Raw genomic sequence first — 22,375 nt, 5'->3', positions numbered from 1 at the left:
AGACGAGTGTTGGTACATGACAGTTATGCAAAATAACGTATTCACTATTGCTTGGCGAATTACACAGCCTTTTATTTGATTTTATTGCAATAGACACAGGATTATTTCCATAGCAAGTCAAGCAACCCATTAATCTCTCTCCTCTCGCTCTCTCTCTCCTCAAATATGGTCACCAATGAAATCGTGATATGACACAAGGCAACTACTTCTGTTTCATGTACATTTTTTTCATAATCACTCATCATAGATGCTATCTTCTTTTGATGAATTACAAGGCTTCTAACCTAGTCTTCCAAGTGAAATGTGAATCTGATGGATTAAAGATGCAGATTGTTGAATATTCGCTCATGAATGGTAAACCACAAATAATATAGTACATCTAGCTTATCTTTTCAATATGCACAAGATCTAAAAATAGAAATTCAGGCTTGTTTTTTTTTTTCGTTTTTCTTTTTTTGTTTGTTTCAACCGGAACCTTCATCATTAGTTAAGTTTCATAATTACTTCAACACACATGCTGTTCACAAAACTTCAAATTTAAATCATATTTTGATATTTCATAAGCCATACTAAAATGAGAAAGATCATTTTACAAACCACTTCCACAAGGCTAGCACCTTCCTTTAGTCCTTGACGATCAGCCTCTCTCACGTTTCTAGCAAAAGGCACGGCATCTGGGTCAATATTTTCACGTTCTTCTGTGATTAAACCCTACGTTTACATAAAAGAGTAATTTTTTTGTATCAGTGGTTGGGGGAATCACCCTCAGACATACCAAGTATATCAGCCAATCATACTAGTAGTACAAAATGTAAATCTGACTTACTAAACAATTAGGCCGAAGAAAATGCCAATGTCATAGACAAAATTATAAAATATGAAAAATCATAATCATTGTGATTTATATAGTTAAAAAAAAAAGTGCTGATTTATTTAGGCAATGAGAATGGGCTGGGATTGGATTTCATAATTAGTACATTGTACTTCTATATTATTGCATATTTTATGTTTAATATAAAGTGGGCAAAAATTCATATTAGTTAGATTCTGAATTCTTATTTTATTCAAATAGATGATTCCTCTCATAAACAGGTATTTGGCATCGAATCCCACCCCCCCCCCAAAAAAAAAAAATCAACCGCTATAAATCCCCCCAAAAAAATGGAGAAATAATAGAAACAGAAAAACAAGACATAATGGGAATAAACACAGGATTTCAACACTCTCCCTCAAGCTAGACTGTATATTTTCAACAAAACCAGCATGGATGTCAAGTCTTCATATTTCATTCTTGATATAGCCTTAGTTAAGATGCCATCCACTTTGCCCCGTCAAGATCCACAAAATGTTTTGCAATACTAATGGTGGCCACATTGCCACAGAGAACTCTCATAGGTCCCTCTATGGTGACTATGAATTGTCCAAGAAGTCTTTTCAACCAGATTCCTCCAACTTTGTTGAAAGGCTCTACACTGCTTTAGCATTGCTCCTGGCCACAACATATTGTTTTATACTTCTTTAAACTACAAGATTTACCCACACAAATATGCAATAACCTGAGGAAGATTGCTTGTTAGTAACTGAGCTAACCTAATCTGCATATGGGTAAACCTCAGCACCATTATTTGTTCCCTTACTGAAATAGACACGGTTGGGAACCACGTTTTAAAATGATGGAACTCATGTATATTAATAATTAATAATAACTAATAAATAGCTCCCCTTCCCCAACGCAAGAAATGAGACTGTTACCCTGATAGATGGTGTATTGGTGTGAGCTTACAAAAAGAAACAGTGTATTACAGCCATGAAAGCAGTAAAAGGTAACACAAGATAAAAATAATGAACAGTGACATGAAGAGAGAGAAAATAGAATGAAAAATTCTTTTCCCATCCATGTCCAAAGCATATCATATCATAATATATATCAAAAAACAAAGCTCCTACCACAGCCTAGAGTTTAAGAAACCAGGGAGTCTCCTCGCCAGAAACCAAAGCCTTCTTTAAACCCTGATTCTCACCCACTACCTCATAATTTTATGCATCTTTTTTTAGGCTTCCTCTATCTTTCTTCATAAGGCTAAAAACTATCTTCCAAACCCTCTTCATTGGCATCTTCATAAGGCACTCTCCTTGCCAGGCACTCTTTTTTGCATTTGTCCAACCCATCATGAACAATTTTGTATCATTTTCACCTTAATAGACGCCACACCAACTTTATCTGATAGTCATTATGAATCTTATCTTTTCAACACCCAACTTTCATGATCATAAAATAACTTAGATCTTATAGCAGTTCAATAAAATTCCCCTTCAAATTTCATAGGTGCTCTATGATCACAGATAACTCCTAACACTTGTCTCCATTTCAGCAACCACACTTATAGCCTATCCATAACATCCACATCAATTTCACTCTCCTTTCATATTATTGTATGATCTTATCTCCAATTTTTATCTTCATATCATTTCTAACTTACCTCTTGTTATACTTACAGTGCATATATTAAATGTTGACCCTACTCAGGCAGAAACACATCAATTTCAAACTCAGTCTTCATAACTCGGATTAAAGTTAATCTCTTGACACTGCAATTAAGATTACGTCATTTGCAATGAGCATGTATTTGGTGATTTCCTCTTGAATGAGCTCAATCAAACGTCCAAAACCAAGTCAGATCCACAAGGACTAAAAAATAATCCATTACGGAGAAAAATTTTTATAAGGAAGCCCTTTGCCTCACATCCAAGGGTTGTCACGCTAGTTGTAACCCCCTCATAAATGTTCTCTATAGCTCTAATCTATGCAATGTGAACACCTTTGTTTCTCTGAAAGGGTATTTAGATTAGCTTTTTAGAAGTAATTTTATGGTATACAAGGTAAGTATGTAAAGAGTTTTCCCTCAGCTCACGTGATTGTAAGGGGTTGCCAAACTCCTCTCAAGGCTTTCCATGGCAACACTCTTGCCACTTGATCATAAGCTTTTTTAGTATCCTTCAAGTATGAGCCACTTGAGATTAAGCCTTTCAAGCACAGCCCACATCAAAACAAAAACAAACTCCAAGATTATTAATAATAATAGAATCCTAGTCCTTTAAAATGTATACTCTTTTTTCTTTTCTAACACTCGCCCTAAGTTCCAAAGCACTAGACAGGGTCATGAAAGACAAACACCAATGGTACACAAGTACCCACTAAAATATTAAATAAACAAATGCCATTTCAATCATATATTAATTTGATCACACAAACTGACTATCTTCTAGGTGCTATTCAATACCTTAGCATCAACAACCCAGAATTGACTCTTTGCACTCTCAAAAGCTACTTCATTATTACCCAACATCCTCGCCATTGTTTTCCTTGCAGCATTAAGAACACCAACTCCTGCACTGCATCATCAAAGATATAACCATAAGAAGCCCTGTCATCATCCCAAGTAAACAGATCTCCTCAATGCCAGAAAACTAAGAAAAGATTTACATAAAAAAAGAACCCACGTTTCTCAAACAAAATCAGCTGTGCATTTTAAATTACCTAAAAAAAGAAGAAATGTTAGGATGTGAACCACAAGAGGCTATATGATGAAATAAAGATATTGTTGATTACCTTCGTACTTGTAGGAATATTTATCATCTCTTCTATAGCTATTATCTTAGCATTCATTAGTTGTTATTAAACGTTTTTAGTGTCTATGAGGCTTAATGAGCTTTTATTCTCTTATCTTCGCGTCGGTTACTGGCAAAGGGAGTATCAGTGTTTTAGATTCTGTAGTTTTAGAATTTGCCCTTCATGTGCCTAAACTTGATAGCAGTCTCATTTCAATTTCTCAATTAACCAAGCAATCAAATTGTTTCACTAAATTCCTCCAATGTCATTGTGTTTTTTAGGACCTATCCTCTGGTGTGACAGCTGGAAGTGCTAACGAGTATAAGGGGCTATACTATTTTGAGGTCAACCGAGTGAGAAATTCACTCTCGCCTACAATAAGTCATTATGCATCTGCCTCGAAACTTAATGATTTTATGTTATGGCATAAGAGCATAGACCACCATAACTTCCACTACCTTCAATCGTTGCTCCCAAACTTCAGGCCTAACTACAACATTTGTACCATTCAGTATAAGGTGTGTGAACTTGCAAGAGAACATCAATCCCCCTATCCTAGGGCCACTTATACATCTACCAAACCCTTCAGAAACATACATGGTGACTTGTGAGGACCACTTCGTGTTGCCAACCATAGCCATAAGGATATCTCATGGCTGTCCCTCCCTAATAAAGCATCAGTAGCATGATTTTATCTTCCCAGCTTGTACTGAATATCGAATTTGTAATCATTCAGTTTAGACACCCCTCCCTTTTGATCTGGAGAAATGATGCATTGTTCTAGAAGATGCTTGAGAGCTTTTTGATCAATTTTGGTGATAGAAGGTTTTGCAGCCAAGTAGTGTTGCCATTTCTTCACAGCAAGAACAATGGCAATTAATTCTTTCTCATAAACCAAGCCCCTCTTATTTATCTCTGAAAGTTGCTGGCTAAAATATGCTATGGGTTTCCTTTTCGAGCTAACACAGCTCCCACTTCAGTGCCACGAGCATCAACTTCAAGTTTAAAGGGACGTTGAAAATCCAGCATAGCTAAAAACAAGGGCTGTTACCATAGCCGCCTTCAATTTTTCAAAGGCTGTTTAAGCTTTGTCACTCCACTGAAATGCATTTGTCTTAAATAATTCAGCTAGGGGAGCCACAATTCTGCCATAAAAACAGGGTAAGGCCTATGAACCCTCTCAAACTCTTAGCACCTGTGGGTGTTGGCCACCTAACCATGGCTTTAATCTTGGCTGAATCAGCCTGCACACCTTGAGCTGAACTTATGTGGCCAAGGTATTCCAATTTGCTCTGCCCGAAGCTACATTTGCCAGGACTAATAACCAGCTCATGCTGCTGTAATGTTTTCAACATCTCCTTCAAGTGTTCTAATTCTAATCCAAATTTATTGTTAATCATAATACTACTAATCTTTTTAAAATCCTATTTTCTTTATTTGACTGTAATTTTTAATTTAAACTCTGCCTATGTTGCATAGCCAATCCCAAGCCCGGGTAAAAGAGGAGGGTTGTGTTAGGCACTCGACAGCCAACGTAAAACTCTGTCGAATCTTTTATGACATGGATCAACGAAGAAATTGTGTTACTGCTAGATCGTTGCCCAGAAGTGACGTACTGTATGGTTCGAGTACAGTGAGAAATGAACAAAAGCCGCTGCATTGTGACCCGAATATAGTGTTAAATGAGCAAGGGCTACTACACTCTTATGGACAAAGACGGCTAAAGAAGTTAGTTCATGAAAACAAAATCAAGTTTAGCACTTGGAACGTTGGGACACTGTATGGTAAATCAAGAGAGGTGGTGGAAGTAAAAAGGAAGATTAATATTTTGTACCTACAAGAAACTAAATACGCTAGAGAGAAGACCTTCGAATTTACTAATGGATTTAAACTTTGGTATACGGAAAAGGTAGGCACAAGGAATGGAGCTGGTATTATCATTGATAATGAATGGAAACAGAATGTGGTGGGAGTCAAAAGGATAGAAGACAGAATCATTTCTTTAAGAATAATGGTGGGGAGGGATACTATCAATGTGATTAGTGCTTATGCACCTCAAGTAGGAGCGGAAGACCATCTTAAGGAGAAATTTTGGACGGATATGTGATTACCAACCATGGAAAAGATTTTTATTGGCAATGATCTTAATGAACATGTTGGTAAAAACACAGGATGATGTATTATTGTAATTATTTTTAAATAGTAGTAGGAGCAACGGTCACTAACTGTTAGGAGAGTTATTTAAGTAGGATTAGTTTTGCAATTAGGCCTATAAATAGACATGACCAGGGTACCCATTGTACAGTATTAATTTCATGAATATACAGCACACTATTCAGTATGCTCTCTATTTTTCTCTCTTGGATCACCCCTCCTCTGATTCTCTCCTCCTAATTCCTATCTTTCTCCATTTTTCTCCTTCCCTGAACCCTCTTCTATCTCTCTTTTCTATTTCTATCCTATCAATGGTATTCAGAGCCCATCTTTCCTCACACTATTTTCTAAAATCATCCTCGGTGTACGGTACTTACCCGTGGCCAGGCGAGAATAATGGAAGAACGCTTGGCTTTGATCGAACAACGCCTAGGCACCATCGATGAACTCCAAGAACCAGTCTTGGGCTTCAATACTCAATTACAGAACCTTGTTTGAGATTTTCGTGAATGTGCTATCATTGCCCAGAACCATGACCACGAGCGACGCCCTGATCAAGATCGACGAGGAAACAAGAATGGGTATCAACGACCGACCCAGCTGACGAAAATGGACTTTCCAAGATTCAACGGTACCGACGTTCTTGCATGGATTGCGTGCTGTGAGCGATTCTTTGAATTTGATGAGACTCAAAGGCGTCGAAGGTGAAGGTCGCGTCATTGCATTTGGACAATAAGACCTTCAAGTGGCATCTGGGGGTCAAAAAACAGCCTAGGGGACGACCGATGGGATGGGAGGAATATGTCGACCTGCTCCGAGACACATTCGGCCCCTTGCTCGACACTCCCATGGCCGAGTTCACTCATCTGCATCAAACGGGCTCCCTGGCAGACTTGAACGCCGAGTTTGACTCAATCACAGCAAAGCTCGATCTCTCAGAAGACTACCTTGTGGATGCCTATGTCTCGGCTCTCAAACCAGACATTGAAGTCTCGGTTCAGATGTTCAACCCGAGAACATTGCGTGAGGCTCGGAGGCTTGCGAGGATTCAAGAAATAGCCATATTGAAGCAAACCAGTAAGAACGCGTCCCTCAAGTCTGTATCCCACGTGTCTATTGCAAACCAGGTGGCGTCTTCTACTCCAAATACATTGACTCAACCGAAAAACACTTCCTTGAGCAATGGGTCCCACCCTAAGGATAAGTTTTCTTCATCTTTCAGAAACTCTTCTACATCTTTAAAAAGAACACTAAAGCTGTTTAAAACCTTATCTGCAGACGAGGAAGCTGACCACAGGGCCAAGAATCTCTGTTTCTTCTGCCATGAAAAATTTTCCAGAGATCACAAATGCCCACAACGTCAGAAAATGCAACTTCATTTTGTTCTTTTGGAACACGAGGACAATGCTGAAGAAGATTTGGAAGCCATAGAGGGGGATGACGCAGAGATCAGTCCACGCATATCCTTACATGCTATTGAAGGGACCAACAGTGCAGATGCCATGAGGGTCCAAGGGACTATTAAAAAGCGTGCCATTCAAATCCTTGTTGATAGTGGCAGCACACATGATTTCATGGACCTTGGGCTTGCCAAGAAGCTGGGATGGGAAACTGATACAAAAGACACATCCTTTGTATCAGTAGCAGATGGCTCAAAGTTCATGGACTTTGGGAAGGACTTCGTTGGAAAATGTAGGGCCTAGAATTTGTTTTTTATTTCAGAATTTTAGATCTTAAAACTTATGATTTAGTTATTCGTTTAAAATGGCTTAAAAGTATTAAAAATGCTTTCTAGGATTATGAAACTCTCACTACGTTTTTCTGGTATGAAGGGAAGCTGCAGAAATTACAGGCTAACATTCCAAACACCTGTCAAATGGTGCAACTAGCAAAGATTGAAACTGCTCATTTGAAGGAAGAACAGCTCTTCCTCCTACAATTGGTCACCAGAAAGGGAACGGAAGTCCAATGCCTTGCTGTTTCACATGAGGACAACAGTATTCCTACTGAAATTCAAGGGGTCCTGGATGATTTTCATGAAGTTTTTGGGGATCCTAAGGGATTACCTCCTTTAAGAGAGGGCCATAACCATCCTATTGTTCTCAAAAAGGGGACAAATCCTATTAGTTTGAAACCTTATATATACCCAACAGCACAAAAAGATGTTATTGAAAAGATTGTAAATGAATTATTAGAGTGGGTAATTCAGGATAGTTGCTCACCCTTTTTAGCTCCTATAGTATTAGTAAAGTAAAAAGATGGGACATGGAGGATGTGCGTGGACTATAGAGAGCTTAATAAATATACTGTCAAAAATCAGTACCCCATTCCTTTAGTAGAGGATCTTTTTGATGAATTGAGTGCAGCTAGGTGGTTAACTAAGCTAGACCTTAGGGCTAGCTACCACCAAATTCGTATGGAACCAGAGGATACTCATAAGACAGCTTTCAAAACCCATTTTGGACACTGAGTGGCTGGTCATGCCTTTTGGCTTGACTAATGCACCAGCCACTTTTCAGGGAGCTATGAATGACATTTTTATACCATTTCTTAGAAAATTTATTTTAGTTTTCTTTGATGATATATTGATTTATAGTTCTTCTCTTGCAGACCATCAAGAACACTTACAGATAGCATTCAAAATCTTGCAAGAGAATTGTTACTTTGTTAAGAGGAGTAAGTGTACCATTGCTGCAGCTGCTATGGAATACTTAGGTCACATTATCAAGCATTGCACGGTTTCCACAGATCCACAAAAGATAGAAGCTGTGGTCAATTGGCCCACTCCTAGTAACATTAAACAACTTAGAGGATTCTTGGGGTTAGCTGGATATTACAGGAGGTTTATCAAGGGGTATGGTGACTTGGCTAGACCTCTAACCTTATTACTATGAAAGAATGCCTTCCAGTGGTCAGATTCAGCAACTCAAGCCTTCCAAACACTAAAGGGTGCTCTTACTTCAGCTCCTGTTCTTAGGCTTCCAGATTTCTCTAAAGAATTTATAGCGGAAACTGATGCATGTGGTACTGGAATTGGGGCTATATCGATGCAATGATAGCCCATAGCCTTTTTCAGCAAGGGATTAGCTCTTAGCCACCAACAACTTTCAGTTTATGAAAAAGAACTTATGGCAGTGGTGCTGGCTGTGTTGCATTGGCGACAATATTTAGAGAGGGAGAAGTTTCTCATTAAAATAGACCAGCAAAGTATAAAGTACCTTTTGGGGCAGAACCTAAATACTTCTTTTCAACGGTTTTGGGTGACCAAGCTAGCTGGATTTGACTATGAAATTCAATATAAAAAGGGGGATGAAAATTCTGTAGCTGATTCTTTGTCTAGAATGCCTAGACAGCAACTTATGCACATAACTTTTGATGCATCCTCTCCTGAGTTACTGTAGAAAATAAAAACAAGTTGGGAGGACAATGATTTTGCTACCACTCTTCTCAATAAGGTGCAACAGCATGATGGAACTTGGGGGCATTTCACTTAGGATGGTGAATTACTAAGAAGAAAGGGGAAGCTAGTCATTGGCAAAGATCAGTCCCTTAGGACACAAATCCTACAATGGCTCCATTCTAGTCCTCAAGGGGGCCATTCAGGTATACAAGCTACTTACAAAAGCATTAAAGCTTTATTTTGGTGGAAAAAATTGATTAATGATGTGACAGAATTTGTCAAAGCTTGTGATACTTGTGCTAGATGTAAATATGAAGCTATTGCACCCCCGGGATTACTACAACCTCTCTCTATTCCAAGTAGAGTTTGGGAAAGTGTGACTATGGATTTCATTGAGGGACTTCCCAAATCACTTGGCAAGGACACCCTTTGGGTTGTTATTGACCGCTTGAGCAAATATGCTCATTTTATTCCTCTTTCTCACCCATTTTCTGCTACCACATTAGCTCAGGCTTTTATGGATTAGATCTATAAATTACATGGAGCACCTACTGAAATCATAAGTGATCGTGACCCTTTGTTTGTGAGCAACTTCTGGAAAGAGTTTTTAAGGATATTGGAGGTTGATCAAAAGCTTTCCTTTGCCTATCATCCCCAAACAGATGGCCAATCAGAGGTGCTGAATCGCTGTTTGGAAACATATCTAAGGTGCATGTGTGGGGCAAGACCCAAGGATTGGAGTAAATGGGTTGTACAAGCTGAATGATGGTATAATACTTCATTTCATTCAGTTGCAAAGTCTACACCTTATGAATTGTTTTATGGGCAGAAACCGTCAATCCATTCTCCCTATTTACCTCATAATTCAATTTTAGATGCTGTGGACAAGAGTTTTACAGCAAGGGAGGAAATGATGGGTCTTTTAAAACATCATCTCCATAGGGCAGCAAATATAATGAAGCAAAGAGCTGATAATCACAGAACTGATCGGAAATTTGCTATTGGGCAATGGGTTTTCCTAAAGCTACAGCCTTACCGACAGACTTTTGCTGCTTCTAGGAGTTCTCAAAAATTGGCTTCTAGGTATTTTGGCTCCTATAAGGTGGTTGGGAAGGTTGGAGCTGTTGCTTACAGATTAGACCTACCTCCTGACTCAAGAATTCATCCTACTTTTCATGTCTCTCTACTAAAATTGTGCCTAAACCCTTCTGTTAAACCTAGACATCCACCCCCTGATTTTCCTGAAGTGCCACCAGCACTAGCTCCAGAGAAGATTTTGGGAAAAAGAAATGCCGGAAAAAGAAGGAAGTTAATTACTGAAATAATTGTTCAGTGGCAAGGTTTACTGGATGAAGAAGCCTCCTGGATGCCCCTCTATAGTTTTCAGCAACAATTTCCAGATTTTGTTATTCCAAATCCTTGAGGGCAAGGATCTTTTGGGAGGGGGGTATTGATGTATTATTCTAATTATTTTTAAATAGTAGTAGGAGCAACGGTCACTAATCGTTAGGAGAGTTATTTAAGTAGGATTAGTTTTGTAATTAGGCCTATAAATAGACATGACCAGGGTACCCATTGTACAGTATTGATTTCATGAATATACAGCGCACTATTCAGTATGCTCTCTGTTTTTCTCTCTGTCTTCTCCCTTGGATCACCCCTCCTCTGATTCTCTTCTCCTAATTCCTATCTTTCTTCATCTTTCTCCTTCCCTGAACCCTCTTCTATCTCTCTTTTCTATTTCTATCCTATCACGGGACAATATGCTGGGGCTCACAGTGGTATAGGTTTTGGAGTGCGTAATAATGAAAGGCAAGCTATTATTGATTTCTCCCTTGCGTACAACCTCAAGATTGTTAACACTTGTTTCAAGAAGCGGGATGAGCATTTAATCACTTACAAGAGTGGAACCCATAGGCCGCAGATCTATTTCTTTCTAATCCTAATAGAAAACTCTGCACAAATTGTAAAGTGATTCCTGGAGATGGCATGACAGCACAACATAGAGTATTGATCCTTGATGTACGTACTAAGTGTATAAAACAAAAGCGCCAACAAGTGTTAACCCCAGAAGTCAAATGGTGGCAATTAAAGGGAGAGAAGCGAGAGATTTTCAAAAAGACGCTTTTAAATGAAGGGGTTAGGGAGCCACAAGGAAATGGTAATCTTATGTGGATAGAAATGACTAAAAAGGTCCAAAAGGCTGCTAAAACAATCTTGGATGAATCGAAAGGTCGAGGTTGGCGAGATAAAAAGACGTGGTGGTGGAACGAGAACGTGCAAGAGAAAATTAGGCATAAGCGAGAGTGTTTTAAAGTGTTGCATTTATGTAATAATACTAAAAATTAGGAAAGGTACCGTGTAGCTAAAAGAGAGACTAGGAGAGCAGTGGGAGAAGCTCGTGCTAAAGCATTTGAGGAGTTCTATAAGGATCTAGGGACTAAGGCTGGGGAATGCAAGATCTACAAGATCACAAAGAATAAAGAAAGAAAAACAAGAAATTTGGACCAAGTAAGATGTATAAAGGATGAAGAACGTAGAGTTTTGGTTACTGATGGTGATATTAAGGATCGTTGGAAAGCTTACTTTTATAAGCTATTTAATGATGGGAGTAAAGGATCAACTCATGAGCTTGAAGATTTGACAATTGGAGAAGAGAAACATAATTTTGCTTTTTATCGAAGAATTCGAGTTTGTGAAGTTAAGGAAGCTCTCAAGAAAATGAAAAATAATAAAACAGTTGGACCTGATAGTATTCCTATTGAAGTTTAGAAATGTTTGGGTGAAGGTGGGGTGCAGTGGCTTACTAAGTTATTCAATGAGATTTTGCGCTCCAAAAAAATGCCTAATGATTGGAGGAAAAGTACTTTAATGCCTCTTTACAAAAATAAAAAGGATATTCAGAACTGTGCTAACTACAGAGGGATTAAACTCATAAGCCATACCATGAAATTATAGGAGAAGGTGATGGAACATAGGTTGAGATTGGAGACTTGTATCTCTAAAAACCGATTTGGGTTCATGCCAGGAAGATCGACAACAGAAGCGATCTATTTACTAAGGGGTTTAATGGAAAAGTACCGAAACTATAAAAAAGACTTGCATATGATTTTTATTGATTTGGAAAAAAACTTATGACCATGTGCTTAAAGAAGTGCTCTGGAGAGCCTTGGAGAAGAAAGGGGTGTTGTCGCTTATATTAAAATCATACAAGACATGTATGAGGGGGTCACTAGCGTTAGAACACCAGACGGTAAGACAAAGGACTTTCCTATAAGGATTGGCCTATATCAGGGATCATCTTTAAGCCCTTATCTGTTTAACCTAGTCCTCAATGTTCTAACTAAGCATATCAAAGAAGAAATCCCGAAGTGCATGCTTTTTACTGATAGTATAGTTCTATTGGCCGAGTCAAAAGAAGAGATTATCGCTAAACTTGAGACATGGAGAAGAACCTTGGAATTGAAGGGTTTCCTTTTGAGTAGAAGCAAGACGGAATATATGCATCGCAATTTTGATAAGAGACAAGTTAGTACAGGGTTGGAAGTCAGATTGGGAGACCAAGTCATTGAACAAATGGAAAAGTTTAAATATTTGGGATCAATTATACAAAAGATAGAGAAATTGATGGAGATGTTAATCATAAAATTCAAGCTGGGTGGTTTAAATGAAGAAAAGCGATAAGAGTTATCTGTGATCGGAAAGTACCAAATAAGGTCAAAGGAAAGTTTTATAGCACTACTATAAGACCGGCAATGCTATATGGCAGCGAGTATTGGGCTTTAAAAGGACAACATAAACATAAAATGGCAGTTGCTGAGATGAGAATGTTGAGATGGATGTGTAGTCATACAAGAAAAACAAGATCCGTAATGAACATATAAGAGGAAAAGTTGGAGTGGCTACTATTGAAGAGAAAATAGTAGAAAACCGATTGAGATGGTTTGGTCATGTGCAAAGAATGCCTTGGGACACGCCAGTAAGAAGAGTTGAGCAAACAGTATGGAATCCTCTAAAAAGGAGTAGAGGAAAGCCGAAGACAACACTTAATGAAGTTATTAAAAGAGATCTTTCAATTAACAATCTATCCAAAGATTTGACTTTGGATAGGACTCAATGGCATCGTGCGGTCCATAGAGCCGATGGGATAAGACTTTGTTGTTGCTGCTATTGTTGTTGACTATAATTTTTAATTTAAAAATAATTAGTGCTATCTTCATTAATCTCTTTTCGTCCCCATCTACACTTTAAAATACATATGGTAAAATACATATGGAAGCTCTTCCTCCTCCTTCGCATTCTTCTTTTTTACCCATCTCCATGTCCATGTCCCATCTTCCAACTTGTTTCTTTCAAGATCTCATGCATTCTCTAAATATAGATATCTTATTTCTAAAAAAACAATCCATTTGAAACCCTGTAGCTTGTAACATGGTAAAAAGTTTTCAGAATTAAATGCAGGAATTGTAATTTACAATAAAATATTAATGCAAAAAACTCACCTTCCAGCACCAGCAACAACAATTTTCATTTTCGGAAAGTCGATCATTGGCCTTCCTTGTGCTCTCACAGCACCTAGAAGTCCGGCAATTGCAACTCCAGCTGTTCCCTGTCAGGAGAATTATAGATATATCGAGCCAGGTGGGAAGTAATTCATGATAAAAATTACAAATAATTCTCCAATTTTAAATAGAGTTTAATCCAATACTAATTTAGGTGACAAGATCTTCCATTAAAAAAGGCAGATACCTAGCATAGTGCTTTAGACAAATTCAACTACAACCAATTATTATAAATTCCTCATAAATACCTTAGAGAATTTGTATTCTTTTTTTAATAAATTTCTGATATTCAAGTGAGGGAAGGAGCCAAAAATTATTCTCCAAAAATGACCCAAGAGCTAAGAAAAATTTACATTGTTCTATTTACATCAATAAGAAATAAATTCTTAATACTTCCACACATCCCCTCAAATTTGGACCATGACATCAAACAGCCCTAAACACGTATTGGTACAGGTAATTGCCACTATACTAAACTCTGAAGATCCAAGTTGTCATAATAGCACCCCAGAAAATGATGGATATGATAAGTCCTTAAATAAAAGAGATATATACCTGCACATCATCATTGAACATCCTGTAGGTATTTCTATACCGCTGCAATAACTTAAATGCCCACTTGCTTTGGAAATCTTCAAACTGTACAAGTATGAAAACTATCACAAAATCCTTATAATTCAAAAGTTGTCAATACTACTTCCTAATGAAAACTATTATTGCAAAATATGCGCCTAAGACATATAACTGACATATCCAAGACGCTACTTGTATTTTCTCCACATAATCTCATTACTGCAACAAAAATAAACCTGTACAATAACATGTGGCCAACGAGTAAAGACAGCTTGCATGAATTCATCTATAACAGCAAGATAGTCATCCCCATCAAGACGGTGTTGTTGCAATCCCAGATCTGCCACCAGAGAATAATTTAATCACATTTCAGACTGAAGTCAAGTCAATTAGAAGGCTCAAGGAAAAGATGATAATTGGCAAAATGCATATGCAATAAATGAAGGTGTCAAATACCAAGGACGTCAGCATTAAATTTCTCAAAAATCACTCATTAATTAACAAAGCATCTATGAAGAAGCTTGAACATGGAACTCAAGTGGCAACCTAGGAAATTCTAATGTATCTAAGTATTTTTCTTTTTCAATTTCCCATGATTTCCAGTATGAATGTCCAATAGATGTAGGACAGTGATGGGCCTAGAAAATCTTAGGGCCAAGTTTACAAAAAGAGAGCTAAAGAAAATAGAACCAGTCCAGACCATAACGCACAAGAGAGGGAAGGACCAAATGGAAGTGGACCGAATAGGAGTGGCCAGAATTTGGTGTGACGATTTTCTAACATGTCATTGTGGGAGTGCGTTAAGAGAGTGAGAGGGGAAAAGGAAGGGGAGATAGAGAGGATTGGTGAGGAGAGGTGCCTGGTCTCTCGAAAACCGGACTGAGAGTTTATTTTCTTTGTATCGTGGTGAGCTTTGTTTTACTATTTCATTAAGCTTTTCCGTTAGGGAAGGGCAATAGACATTGTATTCTCTCATTTTCCATTCAATAAAAGGAATACTGGCTATAATTCATTTCCAGTATTTCACTGTTATTTACGGGCTCTATCAGTTTTGGTATCAGAGTGGTGATATTCTGGGATATGGCTGGAACGAGGATGGACGGTGGAGTGGAGCAGTTAGAAAAGATGGTGGAGGAGATACAAGGGAGGCAGGTAGAGACCACAAAAAAGTTGACCCGGATGGACGATAAGGTGAACTTTATCATAGAGCAACTGAACGAGTTCTAAGCAGCTATCCAGACAATGGGTCGAAATGAGGGACCAGAGCGACCAGAGGCTCATCAGGAGCAGCTGGCAGAACTGAGGATCAAGATAGAAGCACATAACTGAGAGGGTACAAGACAGAATGACCCAACTAAGCATAGAAAACTGGAGCTACCTCTATTTTTAGGGAAGGACCCACTAGGGTGGATACATAGAGTGGAACGGTATTTCTCTGTGAACGGCATTCAAGAGGCAAAGAGATTGGATGGAGGGGAAGGCCATCACATGGTTCCAATGGCTTGAATCTCGTTCCCCTGTGGCGTCATGGCAGGAACTCAAGAAAGAAGTAACTAACAGGTTCCATTGCCGTCAGGTTGGGGATGAATACGAGTAACTTTTTGCCCTCAAACAAGAGGGCACAGTCAAGGAATACTGAGAGCAATTTAAGTTACTACCGGCCCCTCTAGAGAATGTGAGTGATGAGGTTCCCATGGTCGCGTTTATGAACGGCCTCAAAGAAGAAATTAGATGTGATGTCAAGTTAATGCACCCTAAGTCTGAAACAGGCAATGGATTACGCTACGCAAGTTGAAGACCACAACAAGTTGAAGGAAAATGTGAGGAGAAGAAGAACAAGGCTGCTTGGGCTCCCCCTGCAACTTGTTGAAATGATTTCAAGTCTTTCGCTCCAAAGCTTAGTGCAATTGAATTGCTAAGGAACCCCCTGTCACTACCAAATACCAAGAACAGCAATGCCAAGAGCACCGAGGAGGCAAAGGCGACTACCACCCGTGTGACGCCATCGAACATGTCAGTTGTAAGTTCTAGTGGGAGTAGTGCAACGAGAAAGCGGCTATTGAAGGCCGAGATAAACCGAAGGAGAGAATTGAGCCTCTGCTTTCAATGCGAAGAGAAGTATGGGCCCAACCACAAATGCAAGAATAAACAACTTAAGCTGATTGTTTTAGAGAAAGATAATGAGGGCTCGGACAAAGACGGGGTAGAGGCCTAAGACTCGGAAGAAGAGCCAGGGGAAAAGAACATGGCCACACTAGAGTCGTCCATGACCACTGTAGTTAGGCTAACCGGGAAACGAACGTTGAAGATACGAGGGAAGGTGCGGGGAAAAGAGGTGCTAGTTCTAATCGATTGTGGAGCAACCCACAACTTCGTTGCCCGCTCCATGGTGGAGACCCTTAAAATACTGACGGTAACCATGACAAGCTACAGGGTAACAGTGGGAGATGGGAGGAGGATCATTGCAAACCAAAAGGGCCCAGAGATTGAGCTCAAAATACAAGGAATTGAGATTAAGCAACCCTTCTACCCAATTAATCTGGGAAACGTTGATTTGGTCCTTGGAGTGGAGTGGGTTGAATCTTTAGGAGAAACCAAGATGAATTGGTGACAGCTCTACATGAAGGCACAAATTCACAACCGGTAGGTGTGCCTCAAGGGAGACCCGAGGCAGACGTAAACGCAGACACAGACCCAGACCCACGCATCCCTGAAGGCGCTTAAGAAGGCTGTTCGGGAAGAAGGGATGGGGTATTTCGTGGAACTAAGGGCGATTGAGAGCGAAGCAAGCATAAGGCAGCATTCAAATGACATGGAGATGGAGAAGATACTCAGCGAGTTCCTTGAGGTAAGTAGACCGATTCGGGAGTTACCTCCCCGACGGGACATGCTAATGCTATGTGAGTTCGGGAAGAAGCTCTTCCACCAAATACTCATCCGTATCAGTATGGGCATGCTCAAAGGTTGAGATTGAGAAGCTTGTAAAGGAGATGTTGCTCGTAGGCATCATCCAGCCTAGCACCAGCCCATATTCCAATCCTGTATTACTGGTTAAGAAGAAAGACGGAAGCTGGCGATTTTGCATGGACTATAGAGCTTTGAACCAAATCACTGTCCCTGATAAATATCCCATACCAGCAATTGATGAACTGCTCAATGAGGTGGGGGAAGATACGATATTCACCAAACTGGACCTGAAGTCAGGGTATCACTAGATCAGAATCAAGGAAGGAGACGAATACAAAACAGCATTCCACACCCACAATGGTCATTACAAGTTTAAGGTTATGCCTTTCAGTTTGACCAACGCCCCTTCTACTTTCCAATCACTTGTGAATGGCATTTTTAGAGAATATTTGAGAAAATTCATTCTTGTATTTTTTGATGATATCCTCATGTACAGTAAGAACAGGAAATTACACAAGGAACATTTGAGGGCCACTATGAATGTGTTGAAGCAGCATCAATTGGTGATCAATCCTAAGAAGTGCATATTCAATCAACCACAAATTGAATACCTGGGTCACAATCTCAGTAACAAGAGTCAAATTTGACCCTTTGAAGATTGAGGCCATGGTAAATTGGTCCGAGCCCAACAACCTGAAGGCACTGCATGGGTTCTTCGATTTGACCAGGTATTATAGAAAGTTTCTGAAAGATTATGGCAAGATAATGGCCCCTCTAACTCAACTACTCAAGAAAGACTCTGTCAAGTGGGATGACCACACCCAAAAGGCCTTTAACAATCTCAAAGTTGCTATGACAACTCTTCCAGTGCTGGCTGTTCCAAACTTTAATTTACCCTTTGAGATAGAAACTAACACATCAGGAAAGGGAGTTGGGGCAATACTCATGCAGCAAGGGAGACCGATTGCCTTTTTCAGTCAGAAGCTGGCAGAAAGACATCAGCATTACTCTGTTTATGAAAGGGAACTCATGGCCATTGTGCTTGCTGTTAAAAAATGGCAACACTATCTTAATAGCCACCCTTTCATCGTCAAGACAGACCAAAAAACTCTCAAATACTTATTGGAACAAAGAATAATTGCTCCCGACTAGAATAAGTGGGTCACCAAGCTTATGGGGTATAAGTTCGAAATCCAATATAAACCGAGAAAGGACAATAGAGCAGCTAACGCCTTATCCCGTCAAGAGGCCGATCTGGAATTGAAGGCTTTCTCCCTGTGGCAGTATAAGGGCATAGCAGATCTTGAGCAAGAAATTTCTCAGGATGCTAACTTGAAGGACATTATACAGCAGCTAATCAAAAGGGGAGAAGGGCCACGGGCTACGCACTTGAAAAGGCTATTGTATTATGTTGGGTATAAGGATAATATTGAGATATGGGGCGTATACCATGTGAGTGTGGGTATTTGTGGTATTTGCCATTTAACAGTCGGTGAGAAAGAGGGGTTATATAATAGGGACCTGGTTATTGGGATAAGGGGGGAAAATTGTGATGAGTGAATTGTGAGGAGAGTTTCTGTGCCTCTCGAATGCACAGTTGAGTTGTTTCCTTTTGTTTAGGTGAACTCCATAAGACTTACACTCTGTGGAGCTATATTTTTCTATTGATTAATACATATTTCAGAGCTGTGATTCCATCAAAGGTATCAGAGCCATACAATCCATGGGAAGTTTTCTACATCAATATGATCCAATCTTGCTGCGATGGAAACTGGAGAAATGCCTAAAGCATCTAGACAACGCAGCGGAAGGATTACGGAGGATGACCGAAGGATTTCGAGAGATGAGGACAAAGTTTCAAAGTATAAAGGATGAGCTACGAAAAGAGACCGAGGAGACGATACCTGTTGAAACACTACAGACATCAGAGGAGGAATTGGTAGGGGAAGCCATTGTACTAGATAAGCAAGATGGAGATGAAAACAAAGTAAATGAAGTTGAAGTTCATGAAGTTCATGTTGAGGTCGAATCATCAGAGAAATCTCAAGCGAACAAAACTGAATTAGATTCCGACAATGATCGAAAAGAGATCGAGGAGACGACACCTATTGAAATACTACAAACATCAGAGGCGGAAATGGTAGGGGAAGCCATTGTACTAGATAAGCTAGATGGAGATGAAAACGGAGGAAATGAAGTTGAAGTTCATGAAGTTCATGTTGAGGTTGAATCATCAGAGAAATCTCAAGCGGACAAAACTGAATTAGATTCCGACAATGATCACATTGTGGCTGAGGAGGATGCAATAGTGGCCGACTCTGCTTTTGCCACAATATTTGCGGCTACACCAAAGGAACTGCTGCTGTTGGCTGACACATTTAGACCATCAGAAGCTGCAAAGCAGAGGCGACGACCTCCATTCTTCATGTTCTCAACGATAGAAGAGACAGCTGAAAGCTACGGAAGCAACCAATTCATATGGTTGTTGGATCGGGTTCGTAAGGTCCGTTTGGAAAGCAGTCCCAAATTTAATTGGAAAAGTCACTTAGTCGAGCCCACTTACAATGGGAATATAGCCCGAACAATTTCTCACCCTGGGCAACTCTTTTCCCAGCAAACACAGACATTATGGGACAAAAAAAAAGAAGCTGGCGGCCAGTAACCTAACATTAGCGCTGGTTGGAGCTGCTACGGCAGAAGCCGTTTGTCTCTCCATTTGCGATGCCTATGGATTTCTTTGTCTGGCTATCGGCGAGTATATCTTTATGCTTGAAGTTTCTACTGCAGCCTTATACGATTTATGTCAACCTCCTGGATTCTTTTGTGCGAGCAGATTAGAGAAGGAGGAGTTATCGAGTGGATCATCTTTTGAGATAATTACCATTTCTGAGAATATAGTTGAAGTGGTGAAGATGTTCCAGGTTTCAAACGGTCTTTTTAGTAGAGATAATCGAAAGGAAGGAATATCTACACCAATTGGAACCGTTTTCGCTAGTTCTAATGATTTCCTTGTATGGAATGCTAGTGTTTGAGACCTAATTCCTATAGCAGTAGCCATTAAAAAGGGGGGGGCTCGCTGCTATTGAAGTTTTTGTTGTGGGATGGATTCTGATTGGATTTATTCACTTTGCACTGACAGCTCTGTCTCATGCTGTTGTTAATAATGCATTGGAACTTTTCAAGAAACATCATAAGCGAATTGGTCCACTGAGATATTTTGTGGCTGAATTCCTCCAATTATTATGTTTAGCCAGGCATAGTTATGAAGTGCAGTATCTTACAGTGACTGACGCTAAGAAAGAAGGGAAGCTTTCGGTTGATAAGGACTTAGTGGGCATGTCTGCTCAATACCCTGACATAATGGGAAGAGGAAGCAACGATGGAATACACAGAGCATCTAGTCTCTCTCGTATTGATTCAATGATGATTGTTCAGAAGTTTCTCTTGACACAAGAATATACAAGACTTAATCAGATATTTGGGAGGAAGCCACTGAGCTCCATTTTCCCTTTTTGTCACCTTGAGGACAAGGTGGTTCTTCGTGGCGGGGGTAATGTTGGGTATAAGGATAATATTGAGATATGGGGTGTGTACCATGTGAGTGTGGGTATTTGTGGTATTTGCCATTTAATAGTCGGTGAGAAAGAGGGGCTATATAATAGGGACCTGGTTATTGGGATAAGGGGGGAAAATTGTGATGAGTGAATTGTGAGGAGAGTTTCTGTGCCTCTCGAATGCACAGTTGAGTTGTTTCCTTTTGTTTAGGTGAACTCCATAAGACTTACACTCTGTGGAGCTATATTTTTCTATTGATTAATACATATTTCAGAGCTGTGATTCCATCATATTATGAGGGCAGATTGGTGATACTGAAAAACCTGCCAAAAACGCAAGCTCTAATAAAGGAATTCCATGACTCTCCTTTTGGGGGGGCATTCAGGATATTTGCACACATATAAAAGGCTCTCCTCCGTCATCTATTGGGGAGGGATGAAAAAAGATGTTCAAGATTATGTCTCCAAATGTGACATTTGCCAAAGGAATAAGTACAAGTCACTCAGCCCAGCCAAGCTGCTGCAACCCCTTCCCATTCCTCAGGCCTCCTAGGAAGATATTAGCATGGACTTCATTGGCGGGCTACCCAAAAGCAACTGCTTTGATACTGTGCTGGTGGTAGTCAACATTCACACCCCTACGATGTGAAAACAGTGGCGGATGTCTTTGTAAGAGAGGTCATCAAGTTACACGAATTTCCTCGTAGTATTGTGTCGGATAGGGACCGAGTGTTCATAAGTCAGTTTTGGAAGGAGCTATTTAGTATGGCTGGAACGACTCTAAAATATAGTTCATCTTACCATCCAGAGACTGATGGTCAAACTGAGGTGGTGAACCACAGTCTTAAGACTTTTTTGAGATGTTTTGAGGGGACGACACCAAAAAAATGGTCTAAAATGCTGAGTTGGGCAGAATACTGGTACAATACCACATTCCATGGAGCTACAGGCATGACGCCATTCAAAGCCCTTTACAAAGGAATCCCCTGACCCTTCTAAAATGGACAGACCGATCCTTAAGGGTGCAGGAAGTTGAGTAGCAACTACAAGAGCGAAATCAGGTGCTGGATGAGGTTAAACAGCAATTGGAACGAGCTCAAATTCGAATAAAGAACCAGGCAGATAAGCACAAGAGAGAGATTGAATTTCAAGTAGGAGATCTAGTGTATCTCAAGCTCAAACCATATCGCCTTTGTCCCTTGCCAGGAAACCCAACAAGAAGCTGTCCCCGAGATATTACTGTCCTTATATAATCATTGAAAAGATTGGAAAGGTAGCCTATAGACTATAGTTGCCAACCACGACCCAGATCCACAATGTTTTTCATGTCTCACGGCTCAAGAAAGCCCTAAAGAATGTTGCCGCAACTCAACCACTACCTGAAGGACTCACCAAGGAACTGGAGCTAAAAGTTGAGCCTGAACAAGTCAAATAAGTCCACAAGTCTGGCCAAGGAACATTACAGCTTTTGATCAGATGGAAGGATCTTCCTGAACACGAAAACACATGGGAGGATATGGAGCATATTCAGACAGTTTCCCAATTTCCACCTTGAGGACAAGGTGAGGCTTGCAGGGGAAGGAAATGATAGGGCCGGTCCAGACCATAACGCACG

General features: G+C 39.8%; 1 protein-coding gene across 1 annotated transcript in view; it reads right to left on the bottom strand.

Moving 5' to 3' along the window:
- Nucleotides 1–247: 247 nt before the first annotated feature.
- The window catches only part of LOC114739722 (NAD-dependent malic enzyme 62 kDa isoform, mitochondrial-like), a 33,112-nt gene continuing 10,984 nt past the window's right edge, over nt 248–22,375 (bottom strand). Inside the window, exons 7-11 of the mRNA XM_028927802.1 lie at nt 14,536–14,639; nt 14,282–14,365; nt 13,667–13,773; nt 3,282–3,393; nt 248–711 (exon numbers count right to left, since the gene is read on the bottom strand). Of these exons, the coding sequence (XP_028783635.1) occupies nt 538–711; nt 3,282–3,393; nt 13,667–13,773; nt 14,282–14,365; nt 14,536–14,639 (581 nt within the window). The 3' untranslated portion in view covers nt 248–537. The remainder of the gene's footprint in view (nt 712–3,281; nt 3,394–13,666; nt 13,774–14,281; nt 14,366–14,535; nt 14,640–22,375) is intronic.

This window comes from Neltuma alba, unplaced genomic scaffold (assembly GCF_004799145.2).
Source record: "Neltuma alba isolate B1F8T4 unplaced genomic scaffold, ASM479914v2 tig00000485_pilon, whole genome shotgun sequence".
NCBI classification, from domain to species: domain Eukaryota; kingdom Viridiplantae; phylum Streptophyta; class Magnoliopsida; order Fabales; family Fabaceae; genus Neltuma; species Neltuma alba.
Note: the sequence above shows the minus strand (reverse complement) of the source record. Positions and strands in the feature narration are given on the sequence as shown.